Source organism: Ictidomys tridecemlineatus, chromosome 6 (genome assembly GCF_052094955.1).
Source record: "Ictidomys tridecemlineatus isolate mIctTri1 chromosome 6, mIctTri1.hap1, whole genome shotgun sequence".
NCBI classification, from domain to species: Eukaryota; Metazoa; Chordata; class Mammalia; order Rodentia; family Sciuridae; genus Ictidomys; species Ictidomys tridecemlineatus.
In genome coordinates this window covers 10,381,570-10,396,648 of record NC_135482.1, presented here as the reverse complement: position 1 = coordinate 10,396,648, position 15,079 = coordinate 10,381,570, and the positions used below count along the sequence as shown (strand labels likewise).

The 15,079-nt window shown below is 59.2% G+C and overlaps 1 protein-coding gene across 1 annotated transcript in view; it reads right to left on the bottom strand.

Moving 5' to 3' along the window:
* Window positions 1–1,398: 1,398 nt before the first annotated feature.
* Myh9 (myosin heavy chain 9) overlaps window positions 1,399–15,079 on the bottom strand; it is an 81,813-nt gene continuing 68,132 nt past the window's right edge. The window contains exons 24-41 of the mRNA XM_005322297.4: window positions 14,539–14,662; window positions 12,684–12,855; window positions 11,821–12,033; window positions 11,276–11,420; window positions 9,969–10,175; window positions 9,712–9,816; window positions 9,340–9,492; window positions 8,924–9,172; window positions 7,679–7,891; window positions 7,339–7,551; window positions 6,925–7,086; window positions 6,197–6,325; window positions 5,461–5,549; window positions 5,263–5,386; window positions 4,864–5,072; window positions 4,174–4,282; window positions 3,794–3,966; window positions 1,399–2,804 (exon numbers count right to left, since the gene is read on the bottom strand). Coding sequence (XP_005322354.1) covers window positions 2,687–2,804; window positions 3,794–3,966; window positions 4,174–4,282; window positions 4,864–5,072; window positions 5,263–5,386; window positions 5,461–5,549; window positions 6,197–6,325; window positions 6,925–7,086; window positions 7,339–7,551; window positions 7,679–7,891; window positions 8,924–9,172; window positions 9,340–9,492; window positions 9,712–9,816; window positions 9,969–10,175; window positions 11,276–11,420; window positions 11,821–12,033; window positions 12,684–12,855; window positions 14,539–14,662 — 2,907 coding nt within the window. The 3' untranslated portion in view covers window positions 1,399–2,686. The remainder of the gene's footprint in view (window positions 2,805–3,793; window positions 3,967–4,173; window positions 4,283–4,863; window positions 5,073–5,262; window positions 5,387–5,460; window positions 5,550–6,196; window positions 6,326–6,924; window positions 7,087–7,338; window positions 7,552–7,678; window positions 7,892–8,923; window positions 9,173–9,339; window positions 9,493–9,711; window positions 9,817–9,968; window positions 10,176–11,275; window positions 11,421–11,820; window positions 12,034–12,683; window positions 12,856–14,538; window positions 14,663–15,079) is intronic.

Below are 15,079 nucleotides of genomic sequence, written 5' to 3'. Positions count from 1 at the left end.
TCTGTGAATGACCTGACTTGGAAATAGGTCTTTGCAGATCCTTGGAGCATCTTGGATTACTTGGTTTGGGTAGGCCCTAAATCCAGTGACAAAGTGTCCTTAGACAGAAGAGAGGTGTACAGGGAGGAGGAGGAGCCATATGAAGACAGAGGCAGAGTGATGGGGCCACAAGGCAAGGAATGTGTGGAGCTACCAGAAGACGCAGGAGGGATTCTCCTCCAGAGACACCACCTTGATTTTGAACTTCAGAGTGAATTTTTGCTGGAAGTCACCACACTTGTGGCTCATCTGCTACAGCAGCCAAGGAAAGGAATACGCCCGTTCTGTGAATAGCCAAGTGAGCTCTGGAGAGGTGAAGCAAGATGCTCAGGGCTGGAGCAAGGACCCACTCGGGGTCTTCCACACAGGAGAGGCCCTGTTCTCCACTGTGCCAGGTTCTTGGTCCCTGGTGTGCATTGGAACCCCCTGGGGAGCTGGTCATGTCCCAGGCATTGGGCCCAACATGAGTTTGAGACAGCAAGGACGTGCACTGTTGCTAGGTGGGGGACCCCACTGACCCGAGCCAGCCTGCATCCTCTAGATGCATCCTTCATGGTTAGAATGACAAACAGCTACTACAAGGACAAGCCAGAGAGAAACGGACACCCCCCGATAGAGTCCAAACACGTAACCCTAAAGAAAACCATGTACCAAGTGCAACAGCACACGCCTGTGACCCCAGCAGCTGCGGAGGCTGAGGCAGGAGGATCAAGAGTTCAAAGCCAGCCTCAGCAACTTAGCAACTCAGTGAGACCCTGTCTAAATACAACATAAACCAGGGCTGGGGATGTGGCTCGGTAGTTAAGCACCCCCAAGTTCAGTTCTTAGTACCAAAAAAGAAAAAGGAAACCCTGTGGTAGGACTGACCAGAGTCGTGATGAGACAGAAAAGATGGACTAGGGCATGGGTGTAAGATTCGACCTCTCGTCTCCCCTTTCCACTGGGAACCCTGACTACGCGACATGAGGGGTCCCGGCCGGCTTCTAGGTGTCTGGCCGGCTCCGTGCTTTCCTCCTCTCTGTGCAGCGGCCTGTGCCTTCTTCACCCCGCGTGCGTGCGCTGGGCTTTGTCAGTGGGCACTGTTCAGCACGTGCTGCATGCCAGGTGCCTCCTTCCTGAAGTCCCATGTCCCCACCCCCACACTCCACAACCCAGCCACGGCCCTTCTCCCTGGCAAGAAAAAGATGACCCCACTGGGGACCCCAGTTCCCCTGGCTGCACAGGCCCCGGGCCGGCATCGAGGGTGGAACCGTAAAGGGTTTCTTGGGACGCGAGCAGCCCGATGGGCGCGTGTTCTCCGGAACCACGCAGCGCAGGCCCTGCAGGCCACCCGCGCTCGCAGAGGACTCCACACACGGCTCGTAGCACATGGTACTCTTTATTGTGACGCTCAGTGGCGAACATCTGTAAACCAGCTTACTGTAGTGGTGGCAGCCGTGACACATGCTAAGGCACTTTCGTTATAGAGAAGGGTGCTCCCCGAGAGTGCTGCTCACTCCGTGGTGACAGCAACTGGGACCTGAATTCAGCGCTTTCTAGGCATCCAGAGAGCTTCATGGTGGCGGGGTTTCTTTCCTTTCAAAAGAACGCCTCCTGCCTCAAGCGAGTCTAAATGCAGCATTTATAAACAGGAACAGGAGCAGACTCGGCAGCCAGTGTCGACCAGGGGACAGCTACTCTTCTAAACACGGTTCCCAAGGAAAGGCAGTGATAAGGACTCGGCATTTTATCATTTATTAAAAGAAGGGAAAAAGAAAACCTTTTTTTTTTTCTTTCAAAAATCTCTGCAGGTGGCTGAGTTGAAGCTGCTGAGTCAGCAGTGCAGGTGCGCTACCCTCGGGCCCAGTCCTGGAGCAGGCACCCGGCCACAGAGGGCCACCAGCCCTCTCTGATCCTCTGGCTGCAAGACTTGGGATAAGTCCCTTAACCATTAAATATATTTGGTCCCCAAGAATGATGGGAGAAGCCACGGGAAGGCTGCTGGACTTCAGAGTGGCCCAGACACCCTGGCTGCTGGGCCCCGACAGCCTCGCTGTGCAGGGACAGGATGCCCTGGCCAAGGAGGGGAGGGGGCATTGCACTTGAGACCCTTTAGAATCAGGAAGGGGGCAGTGAGCACGGTGCCGCCCAAAGGGGGTGGGAGGAACGGCGCTGCCCCCAGCATTCTGTGCCCTGCACAGAGGTGGCACTCCTGGGCCACTCGGGGGAGGTGTGAGGTTACAGCGTGTGATTGCCAACAGCAGAGAGGGAGGAAGAGGGGAGAGCTGGTGGCAGGGCAGGGGACAGGAGGGAGGGCGACACACCCCTAGGGTGTCAAGCTATCAAAACTCCTTTAGTCTGAAGAAAAATAGATTCATAGAAAATTCTAGGGCCCGCCCCGGGGCCTGCCCTCACCTCACCGTCAGTGCTTGTAGGCAAGAGAGGGTGGAGACCTGCTGGTCACTTGTTCCCCGGGCCTGGGCCTGGCCCTGACTCTTTGGTATCAGATTCGAGGGTGGGAGGGGAGCTGGGGCTGCAGCAGAGGAAGCCAGCGCCCTCGGGTGGGGTCGCGGTCACAGCAGTCCTGAGGTGGGGTGCCGCGGGGTCTGGGAGGGGGAGGCGGAGTCCTCTGTCCGTCCGGCTCGGGCAGCGGGCAGGAGGAAGCGGCCTACTCAGCAGGTTTGGCCTCGGCCCCGTCGGCCTTGCCGTCCACCTCCTCGTCCGAGCAGTCGCCAGTGCCTTTCCGGGCCATTCGACGGGGCACAACGAACGGCAGGTCCCCACGCCTGTGGACGGAAGCAGAGGGTCAGTGGCACCCAGTGGGGGGTGGCCTGGCACGGTGGGCACATTTCACAGGTGTCTTCAGGAGACACTGGGCGCTCCCTGGGACAGCAGTGCTGAGCCTGGGGAGCCACTGACTGGGTGGGACAGGGACAGACTCAAGGAAGCAGAGGGTGCTGCAAACCATTCATGTCCCAGACATGGTGACACAAAGCGCTGGCATTGACGGTTCAGGAAACAGGACAGAAGCTGCTCAGGTCACTTTCCCTGGCAGCCGCCTCCCTGCTTGAGCTTCGGTCACCCAGGCAGTGGCTGGGGGTGGCTCAGGGGCAGAGCGTTTGCCTAGCATGTGAGGCCCTGGGCGGCACCCTCGGACCCTCAGGCAAGACCTCTGCCCAGGGCAGGTGGCACCAAGAAGCCCAGGACAACTACTCACAGGGACCCAAAGTTGGGCTTCTTTGATCAAATCAGAAAATTCAAGTGAAGTATTGACAACAAAGTCCAGTCTTATTATTACGTCCCCACCCCGACCCCGCAAAAAAACAGGTCCCTGTGAAGAGGTCCACAATGAGGACCTGGGAGGGAACGATCCCCTGGGGCCAGCAGGCACCCTCTGGAACTTTCCCACAATGGCTCACTTGCAGGTAACCCCAGGTGCTAACGTGCTGGGGATGGGCCAGGGACGCAGCTCTGTGGCAGAGTTCGCCCAACGAGCGCGAGGCCCCGGGCTCCATCCTCAGCAACCCCCCCACCTGCCTTCGAGGGTGCCCCAGCCCTGGAGCTGCAGGACAGGCTGCCAGGGAACAGGTGGCCCAGGCCCCACGGGCAGCGAGAGCCCAGCAAAGGCCACTGCTCTGGGATGGGCAACCTCTGGGGTCTGCCACCAAGCATCCTGCTCCTGGGCTCTGTGACCAGGCTTATAAGGAGGTCACCCCCTGAACAGGCCAGCTCTGGAAGGACAGACGAGGACGCAGGGCGGACAGCCTGAGCTCACCTGAGCTTGTTCTTCAGGGAGCTGACCTCGCGGTTCATGGCGTCCGCGGTCTCGGTGGCGTCCTCTAGCTCACGCTGCAGCTTCCGGCGTGAGGCGTTGGCCCTCTGGGCCTCCTCCTCGGCCTCCTCCAGCTGCCGCTTGAGCTGCTTCAGACGGGTGGACGCCTTGTCCGCCTGCAGGGAGAGGTGGCAGCCCTGGTTAGGGGCTGTGGGCAGGAGAGGGGGCGGCCCTGGTGGGGGCTGTGGGTACGCACAGATGACCGCCCTGGTTGGGGCTGTGGGTGGGACAAGTGACAGCCCTGGTTGGGGCTGAGGGTGGGGACAAGTGACAGCCCTGGCAGAGGCTGTGACCCACAGGCCTGGCCACTGCCCTGCACACACCTGGTCCTTGTACTGCTCCGCGTTCCTGCGCTCGTCATCCACCTGCAGCAGCACGTCCTTCAGCTTCTTCTCTGCCCGGCGCACCTGCTTGCAGGCTGCCTGGCGCTCCCTGTGTGGCAGACACATAGCTCAGGGGGCTTGTTCCCAGGGAGTCTGGCCAGCAGCCGTTTCTGGACTACCCATTTCCTGGGGCCTCGCTGGCAGGTGCCCACGGGGAGGCCTTGAGGCTCAGGTGCCAGTTAGCAGCCTGTTCTCTGGGACAGGCCGAGACCCCACTGCAGATGAGGAGAGCAGGCTCGGGGAGGGGACACACCTGGAAGAGCACATACGGAGCCGGGGGCTGGGCAAACTGAGGTTTGGGGCCTGGAGAGACCCCCGCTAGCTCCAAAGCACTCTCAAACTTGCTGAGCCACAGATGGCTACACAGGGGGCCAGGACCCCGGCCTCTCCCTACTTTAGCCCTGAGGCAGCCAGCAGAGGCCCCAGCTTCCAAGGTGAGCCACGGTCCAGTTCACGTCCTCCACGGCCTCAGCCAAACACAAGGGCCCACGTGGGCAGAGGGGTTCTGGGCTCAGAGAGGGGTTCTGGTTCCTGATGTGTCTCAGGCATGACCCAGGCAGGGCCTGTGGCCTTTCCAGGGGGTGGACAGAAAGGCCCCTTGGCAACTTGGGCAGGGTAAGGGGCACCTACTTGGTCTCGTTGTCCAGCTGCTCCTCCAGCTGGGCGATCTTGGCCTCGAGGGCGGTGATGGAGGCCTTGTACTTGGACTTGACGGTGCCCTCCATCTCCTGCAGCTTCACCTTGAGCTCCTTGTTCTGGCGCTCCAGCTGCTGCCGCGCGTTCTCGTTCTTCTGGGCGTGGCTGCGCTCCAGGTTCAGGTCGGTGTTGATCTGGTCGATCTGCGGGAAGGAGGGCCGGTGACCTCGGGGAGGCAGGGCCTGGCTGCTGGCCAGAGGAGATGGCAGCAGACCCCACCAGGCCCTAGAAACTTCCAACACCCAAGACAGACTCCACAGGGGACCTCCAGCCGCCACGATGGCTTCCCAGAAGCCAGGGGCAGTGGCGCCCAGCCTGGCCGCCCGTGCCCACCTGCAGGTTGGCCTTCTTCAGGCGGTCGTTGATGAGCTCCGTGTTGCCCTGCTCCTCCTCCAGCTCCTCCTCCAGCTGGGCGATGCGCGCCTCCAGTCGCCGCTTCTCCTCCAGCGCCAGTGCTCTGGGGGGGCAGGGGAGGTGAGAGGCCGAGGCTGGGAGACCCTCCGGGCCCACCTCTCATGCCCCGGGACTCACCCTTTGCCGCTGCTGTTGGCGATCTCATCGGCCAGCTCGTCCCGCTCCTGCTGGGCCTGACGCTTGGCGCGCTCGGCAGCTGCCAATTCCTGCCACGAAGACCAGGTATGACTGGGGCTGCTGGGCCTCATCCCAGCCGGCCACACACCTGAGGCACCCCCATTCACACAGCCCTTCCTCTCCCTTGAGCCCCTTAGCTCACAGGCTAATTCCTCCCTCTGCGGTCACAGCTTAAACACCACATGTTTACAAAACCCCTATATCTCAGGTGCTAGGAATCAAGCCAGGGGCCGTGGATATAAATGAGAAATACCCAGGGACAGATCAGACCCGAGACCAGGCAGGCTGAGGCACAGGTGTGAGTCAAGCTGGCGTTGAGGGCTCCGCACACCAGGTCTAGGGCGACAGTTTGACCCTAGCAGCCTGGCAAGAGGATGTGCCTGAACTGGGCAGGAACGTCTCTCAGGAGCCCCTCAAGGCCTGGGGATGCTTTCACGATGGGTTGCCTGGTGTCCGACAAGGCAGCAGGGGACACTCGGGTCCCTCATCCCAGCAGTCACCATTTCTCTGAGCGTGTGCATGTTAATCACACCAGGGGCCTGGCCACGTGAAGAGGTCCAACTCCTGCAGGACGGGCTGCCCGCTCCCTCCTGGGGGTTGCCATGTGCTGCTGGCCCTCCCAGCTGACCCCAGCTGGCGGGTGAAGCCCTGGGCTGTCCCCTGCGGCCTGCCTCACCTCCTGCAGCTGAATCATCTCCGCCTCCATGCTCTTGAGCTTCTTCTCGTTCTCCTTGGCCTGTGCCAGGATCTCCTCGCGGGAGGCCCGAGTGTCCTCCAGCTCCCGCATGCAGTCTTTCATCTGGGCCTGGTGGGGAGGAGAGATGAGCACTGCCCGCGCCCGCCTGCTCTGCCCCAACGCTCCCCACGGGGGCACCTCGCCAACAGGGACCAGCTTTCACCTGATGCCGCGTTGAACCCACTGGGGCGGAACAGTCTCCCTCTGACCTCGTTTCAGGTCAGGGGTCACAGAGCACATGGCACTCTCCAGGGGCAACGGGCCCCGTCCCGCTCCCTCTACAACTTCCTCTTAAGAAGGGTAGGTGCTCATGGTGCTACCCCACATGCTGACCTGTGGTCAGCGCCCAGGCTGTCTGGCTACCAGGCAGAAGGCAGGCGCCTCCTGTCACCCTCCTGCCTTCTGCTTCCACTCTCCCTGTGGAATAGTCTTTTATCCTTTTGCAGATGAATCCCACACTGGGGTTCCCTGAGCACTGAGCCAGATTATGCCAACTAAAGATGCCACCAGCTCCTGTACCTGCCCCCACTACCTTGGCCATAAGTACCTTGGCACAGAACCCAAGGCCTTGTGCATGGTAGGAAAGCACTCTACAATGGAGCTCTCTAATCTTTACCCTCTTTATTTTAAGCTTCCCCCGGCTTGCCCCCTGCCCCGCCCAGCCTCACCTGCAGCTTCCGCAGCTGCTTGATGGCCTCCTCCCGGTTCTTGTTGGCCGTATCGATGTGCGCCTCCAGGTCTTTCAGGTCCATTTCCAGTTTCTTCCGAGCGGCCACTGCCATCGAGCGCTGCTTCCTCTCGTCCTCCAGCTCTGCCTCCATCTCCCGCACCTGAGGAACGCTGGCAGCTCAAAAGACTGGGCCACACCTGGATCCCGGCCAGCTGAGCCCTACAGGCTGCGGCCAATCCTGTGGGATCTGTGGGGCCTCCTGGGCCAAGGAGGGCTACTGACCATCCGACTGGAACAGAGCGAGTCAGTGAGCCCTGGGCAGGACAGTCCAGGAACCTCAGCCCAGGGGGAGCGAGGGGAGGAAGGGGCCTGCTGGGAGTCGGGATGGCCGCGGCGTGTCTGCCCAACGCACCTGTCTGACCAGCTGCTTCTTCTTTTCCTCACTCTGCTCGTCGCGGCCCAGCAGGTCCCGCTCAAACTGGGCCTTCATGGCCTGCAGGTTCACCTCCAGCCGCAGCTTGGCGTCTTCCGTGGCCTGCAGCTCGTCCTCCAGCTCCTCCAGCTGGGTCTTCATCTCCTCCACCTGCTGCTCCAGGGCCCGCTTGGACTTCTCCAGCTCATGGACCTGCCCCCGAGAGCTAGGTCAGGTCGGATGCACGGGCAGGAGCTGCGCCCCTGGGCCCAGTCACACGCTCCGGCCCGTGGTGCCCGCCTGCCGCCCACCCGAGACCCTGCCGGGGTCCGGTGCTCACACTTTTGCCCACGTCATCCTTGGAGCTCATGAGGTCCTCCATCTCTGTGCGGAACTGCTTGTTGAGCCGCTCCAGCTCCGCCTTCTGCTCCATGGCCTCTTCCAGTGCGCGGGCCAGGGACAGAGCCTTTGTCTCCTTCTCGCGGGCCTCTGCCTCGGCTCGGTCTCGCTCCTCCGCGTACTTGGCCGAGATGGTCTTCTCCTCAGCCAGGAGCTGGGAAAGAGGTGGGCAGCGTGAGGCCAGAGCCGTGGACCACTGTGGGCACAGGCAGGCCATGGACCCAGGACCAGCAGGCCTGAGGCTGCCACCTGAGAACTGGCTGACCCAAGGACGACAGGCACAGTGTCCTTGTGGCCAGATGAGGGCAGAGATTCCTCTACTACCGTGTTTTAATCTGTTTAAGTTATCACTCAACAGTAACACGGGTGCCCTTCTGGGAGAACCCTCAGGAAACATCCGTCTGTGCTCCTGAAGCTGGAAGACCTTTAACAACCGGCTGGCTTCTGTCTCGAAGAGAATGGGAACCTGGCCTCCGCCAAGGACGCTCTCCACCTCCTGGTGTCCATCCTCCGCAGGGGCCCACCCCACCGTCTGACCGCCCCCTTCCCCACGCCCTCCCCAGTCTGCACTGGCCCCCTGTGCTGGGACCGTTTGCACAAGGGCCGGCCAGACCGCGTGCAAATGAAGGAGCCCAGCTGTGTTCAAGGAAACGTCACCCGCCACTGTGGCGGGCTGGGTTTGGCTGTGGTGTGCTGCCCCCGACTTATCCACCCTGTGACTCTACTCGGCCCCTGTACTCCAGAACGTGTATCTGAAGCATTTTAAACAGTGGGTAAGACCAGCTCATCTTAGAAAGTTTAAAAAATATCGGGGCTGGGGATGTGGCTCAAGTGATCACGTGCTCGCCTGGCATGCGCGGGGCGCTGGGTTTGATCCTCAGTACCACATAAAAATAAAATAAAGATGTTGGGTCCACTGAAATATAAATATTAAAAAATTCTCTCTCTTAAAAAAAATTGAAACCAAAAGCAAACCAACAAACAACGAAGGAAAAGATGCTCCTAACCCTGTCGCGGAGGAACCCCATCTGCTTGCTTTGTCCCCAGGCCCCTTGGCAAGCTGGAGACCGAGGAGTCCTGGGCGCCTGTGCCCTCCTGGCCTCCCCCAGGCTCTGCTGATTCCACCACGCCCCGGCCATGGGCTGTGGTGCTGGGAAGAGGAGGGCCCCGGGCTGAGGCCGCACACCTGGTCAAACTTCTTCTGCTTCTTCTCCAGGTTGGACACGCTCTGCCGCTGGTGGTCCAGGTCCACCAGCAGGTCGTCCAGCTCCTGCTGCAGGCGCGTCTTGGTCTTCTCCAGCTTGTCGTAGGCGGCCACCTTCTCCTCATGCCGCTGGCTCAGTCCCTCCAGGTCCTTCTGGAGTTTCCGCTTGGCTTCCTCGGCCGTCTCCAGGCACCCCACGCCGTCCTCCATTTTTTTCTTCATGTCAGTCACCTGGGCAGGGCAGAGAGGAGGGAGACCCCAAGATGTCACCTGTTAGGACACGCCCATCCCTGGGGCACCTGGAGGCCGGCCTGCTGTGCCACAGGAGGGAACCTGGGGTCAACTTCCCTCCTTCCCGGGGGTGAGGAAAATGGAGTCTCTGTGGAGGGGCAGCGCACCTGGGCTTGGAGGGTGGCGATCTGCTTCTCCAGGGTGCGCCGGGCCTCCTCCTCCTCCTCCAGCTGCTCCTTGAGGGAGCTCTTCTCGTCCTCCACCTGCTTCAGCTTGGTGCTCAGGCCCAGCTTCTGCCGATTCTCCTCCTGCAGAAGCTCCTACTCCCAGGACAAAGACGGGGTGCTCAGGAGACGCCGGTCTCGCGCACCACAGCCCCAGTGCAAGGGAGGACCAGCCCTCCTGATTCAGGGGACAGCCACATAAAGCCCAGGTGGGAGCGGGGCAGACCCTCAGATGGAGGACTGGGTGATCGGGTGAACTGAGATGAAGGCCCAGAGGCACGGGATCCGGCTCCTGGTTCCCGACGCTGTCCTTACCTGAGTGTCCTGCAGCTGGGACTCCAGAGCGGAGAAGTCCTTGGTGAGCTTGCTGGACTTGCTATCTGACTGGTTGAGAAGACCGGTCACATTGTCCAGCTCAACCTACACAGGAAGACAGGGGCAAGACGGTGAGCCCAGCCACACCTGCAGAACCGGCCTGTGTCTCGAGTCGCACCAGAGGCCCGGTTGAGCGCAGGAGGGAGACTGCGGGGAGCGCCCTGTGGGTCCAGGCCGGGGTCCAGCAGAAGCCTCACCTGCAGCTTGGTGACCTTGTCGGCCAGCTCGGTGCGCACACGCTCGCCCTCGTTGAACTTGACCTGCAGCTCCTGCAGCTGGGCCTCCACCTTTTTGCGCCTGTGCTCCGAGTCCCCCTTGCCCTGCTGCAGGGCCTTCACCTCATTGGCCAGCTCCCCCCGCTCACTCTCCAGGGTCTGCTTCGCCTTCTCAAGGGTGGCCTTCACCTGTGGGAGGAGGAACGGTGCAAATGGCATTTCTCTACCTCACTGAAGAGCTGCTCTAGGCCCAGAAGGTGTTGCCTTTCCAGCAAGAACTATGGCCGCCAGCCAGAGCCCCGACTCAGGAGGCCTGGACCCTGGGTCCCTTTCTCTCAGGGGGAGTGAGGTGTGTCTCATCTCCAAGGACCTTGGCTCTCAATCTCTAAAATATTCCTGCCCAGCTGTCCTCCCTGGGAGGAAGAAATATTTAATTTTTTTGTGACCAGGGATTGAACCCAGGGGTACTTAACCACTGAGCCACATTCCTGGCCCTTTTTATATTTGTTTAGAGACAGGGTCTTGATCAGTTGCCTAGGGCCTCACTAAGTTGCTGAGGCTGGCTTGGAACTTGTGATCCTCCTGCCTCTGCCTCCTGAGCCGCTGGGATCACAGGCGTGTGACGCGAGGCCAGTGGGAGGGTGTATTTTAGGGTAAGATGTCGTTGCCGACGCGGAGATTCTAGCAATGCTTACGACACAACAAGAGGAACTGTGATTTAATTTTTTGACTTCCAATAAAACCCTCCTGAAATTTGATGTTCAAAGTAATAATGCAATGTTCTTTCTCAAAATACAAAAGTGGAATTAACAAAATAAATGCAAAAACTCCACTCTAGACAGCAAGTTCAAGGCTAAACTGGCCCCTGAGTGAGCGCAAAGGCTGCTCAGTGAAACCTGAGGTGGAGCCAAGGGAGACAGGCAGACCAGGTGTGTTGGGGTAAGTACTCGTAAGAGCTCGGCCTCTCCAGGGCTGCCTGCCACCAGCCCCGGGACCAGGAAGCCAGCTGCACGGCCACCACCCGGTTTCCAGTCAGTTGTCAGCTGACCACTCGTGGATGCTCGAGAGAACACCCCGGGCGGGAAAGGGACCACTAAGGCTCTGACCCTTGGTTTGGGTGGCTCTGACTCCCTTTCTGGTCAGGCAGATGTTGAACAGGACAGGCCTATCCTCTGTCCAGGTCCCTTTAGCAGCTGGAGGCTGGCTTCAGGCCCGGGCAGCCTGGTGCCAGAACTGCTCCTCTCTATAGGCCAGGTTTAGAGACGGCCAGGGTCACCCGGGAGACGCACCCTCTTGGTCTGCTCCAGCTGCTCTGCCAGCTCCTCCACAGCCTGGGAGTGCTTCTGCCTCATCTCCTGGATCTGAGCCTCGTGGGTCTTGGCCTCCTCCTCGAGGGTCTTCTTCAGGATGTTCACCTCCTGCTCACGTTTGGACCTGTGCAGAGCAATGCCTCAGAGCCGAGCTCCAGGGCCCTGCTGCCCTGGGCTCTTCCCCAGCCAGGGAGGGTGGCCCACACACAGCCATTCCAAGAAGCTCGCCTGCCACCCTTCCCCTCCTTGGCCTCCATTCTGTAGCCCAGGCTCAGAGGCTTTGTGGAGGCTTCTGTACCTTTTCAACCTAGGGCCCACCCTTGCTTCACCCCAAATCTTGAGTCCGGTTCTCCAACAGTTCTTAAAGCACAGAAGTTGCTGAGGCACTATCCATGCCCACACCTCCTGCACCTGAGGCCCCTGTGTGTGCAGAGGCCTGGATTCCACCCCTTCAGGACAAGGCCTCCCTCACTCCACAGCCCTTCCCCGTCCTCCAGGACCTGCCAGTCTTCCCCATGGAGCACCTGAGTTCCTGCTGGGCAGCTGTGGAATCCAGAGTGTCCTCCAACTCTGTTTTCAGTGCTTCCAGCTCTTCCCCAAGATCCCGTTTCTGCTTCTCAGCTTTATTTCTAGAAGCACGCTCAGATTCCAAGTCTTCCTGGAGTTCAGAAATCTGAGATTCCAGCTCCCGAATCTTCTTTAGGGCCATATTCTTCTGTGCAGCTTCTTCTTCCACTCTGTCAAAGAAACCAATAACATCAGTAAGAGGCCAGTTTCCCCCTTAAGGAACAGGGTTTGTAAAAGAGGTGTGTGTGTGGGGGGGTGCAGCCAAAGCTGTATCTGGTAATCATAATCATGGCCCTCAGGCTCATTCTCAGCCAATCAACAGCTGAGGCATCTTCTCATAAGATTCGAGAACAAAGCACTTGGAAAACTGGAAAACAAAGGATTTCATTTTCCAAATTTAAGAATCACAACTTTAAGAAAAATCAAATGTTCAATGAAAAAATGTGAATGTACTAATGACTTTAGATGATTAAGAGGTGTCAACGTTAAGTTCACCGAGGAAACAAAGGTACCACTCTGGTAGAGGGGGATATGTGGGAAGTCTCTGTATCTTCTGCTCAATCTGCTATGAATATATAAATAGTGTAATTTCTTTTTTAAAAAGGGAGGATGACTTGAGGCAGGCAACAAGGGTTTTAGATGACTCTTTTTTGATGTTAGAAACAAAAGACAAAGCTGCTCTCTTAGGAATAAGAAAGGCAAGTGATCTGCACAAACCGGCTCTTCTAGGATGACAGCAGAGCATGCGTGCAGCTGGCCGATGCACGGGGACAGGCCAGGAGCCAGGACCAAGTGCTGACACCGGCAGCCCGGGCCTCACCTGGCCAGGGCGGCCTGCAGCTCCTCCTCCTTCTTAGCCAGCTGCATCTTGAGCTCCGCGATCTGGGCCTGCAGCTCGGCGATCTGGTCGCTGAGGTCCGTGGAGTCTCCCTCCAGCTTGCGGCGCGTCTTCTCCAGCTCCTGCCGCTGCTTCTCCTCCCTGCGGAGGCGCTCTGCCAAGGGAGGGCGTGAGGGGTGAGGCTCGGGGCCGCAGGCTTTCCGTCTGCTCCTCGTTACTTACATAACGTACCGAACAGTTACTCTAGGACCCCAAAGGGTCGCCACACACACCCTCACACCCAGTTCTTGGACAGAGGGCAGGACACTGCGGGAGCTGCCAAGGCCCGAGACTCAGTCCACCTGCACCCAAGTTTGCGTTTGCCCTTCCCTGGTCTCCCTCGATGGCTGTGCCACATTCTGCATGAACGTGAACTCACACAAAGGATTTGGAAAAGCAGTCGGATTCAGTCTGTGATGCCACCTGGGTAACTAACTTAACTGTGCCGTCTCCAGCACTGATAACAAAGATGGGAAGACACCCTACGCCACGAAGCTGTTGAGAGGTGGACGAGCCAGCCTCGCCAAGCACTCAGAGCCAGCCTCGTGAGCACCAGCAAAGGGTCAGCGGTGGTTCTTCCTAGACTTGCCTTCGGCACTCGAGCTGGCGCTCTGGAGACAGCATAGTAGGCCTCCCAGGGTCTGTTCATTTGGACCCGTCCCCTTGTATATGCGTCTCCCAGGGCACATGGCCACGGGCAGCACAAGGCCACGGGCAGCTTCGCCAGGTAATGGTTGCTCATGCTCAAAGCCACCTACCACTGACATTTCCATGCACCGTGCCTGGATCCTGACTGGTCTGCATCTTGGTTAACACCTGCTAGGGGCTATCTGTCATACTGGCTGCTCCCAGACCCCTCCCAGGTGAGGGAGGGCATCTGTGGGAGAATCGCTGTCTGCAGAGGGAAGTGCTCTCTTCCCCACTGGCCCAACTCGCCTCACCCTGTGCTGAGCACAGCCAGGCAGGGTGGTGCTGCCAAGCTGGGGAAGCACTCCCTGCACTCAGCCTGCATGGTTGGCCCCTGCGTCACCAGGTCTGAGCTGAGAACGGTGTGGACACCCAAGCCCCCAGCAGTCCACTTTTCTTAAAGGGCAGGAGCAGGGCTCTTCAGAAGTCCAGTCCTCCTCCTGCCTCATATCAAGCAATGACCACGACCAGGCATGGTGGCCCCCGCCTATAATCCCAGGGAGGCTGAGGCAGGAGGATCACAAGTCCTAGGCCCACCCAGTCAACTTAGTGAGACCTTGCCTCAACATAAAATTAAAAATGGGCTTGGGACATAGCACAGCACTGAAGCACTTGCTAGCACACGTGAGGCCCTGCGTTCAATTACTAGTACCACAAAAAATAAAAAGACAAGCTGTGATCTCCAGCGATATCTGTCTAGCACTTCACAGCACATGTGTCTGTGTGAACGTAAGGCCTTCTCACAGCGTCCTCCATGCAGGTAAGAGAAGCTAAAGCCCACCCACATTAACAGGTGTGAGGTGATGCAGCTTGTAGGTCACAGAGTTGGTTAGTTCTAGAGTCCAACCCAGACCCTTTGTGGGGCGTCTTAAGAGCTTCTGAAAACACGTTTCCAATAATGCAGGGACACCAAGGTTTATCCTGAAGACTCCTCAGTCCCATCCAGCCACAGGGACCCTGAGCCCACATTCCCATGGGGACCAGACACTCTGCAGAGCCTGTGGCCTGGTGCACTGAGGCCAAGCTCATCACAAGCCGTGCTGCCCTGGTGCCTGCCTCGGTGCCTGCCTCGGTGCCTGGTGCACAGGCAGGCCCTGCCCCGCGGCCTCACCTTCCAAGTCGGTGATCATGGCCTCGTGCTTGTTTTTGAGCTTGGCCAGGCTCTTGGATTTCTCCTCCTCTTCCATGAGGTTGGTGGTGAATTCAGCTATTCTGTCTTCCAGCAGCTTCTTCTCCTGTGGGGAGGGCGTCGGGTTAGGGTCGGCTGAGCACAGGCACGGCAGCTCCCCAGGAGGCCCGGGGGCCCAGAAGCCCAGGACGGAAGGGCGAGGCAGGGCCCGCTGCACTTCATCAGTGTCCCGGCTCACAGGGTGGCTCTGAAAGGTCACTGGCGGCCCCAGAAGGGCTGCATAAGCTTCCTTAGGGCCTGTACACATGGGTGCCATGCCTGGATGGTCTCTCAGGCCCAGGTGAGAAAGGCTTCTAGGTGTGGCTGGAGCTGGGGGGACAAGCGGCCCTGTCCCTCTAGGGAAGCTCTGTGGTGCTGTCCACGCCACCTTCTCTGAGCCCCCAGAGTGCGCAAGGCTGGTCTCCTCACCTTGTGCTTTGTGGGGCTCCCCTGGGGTCCTACTCTCCGTAAGGTCCCCCAATAT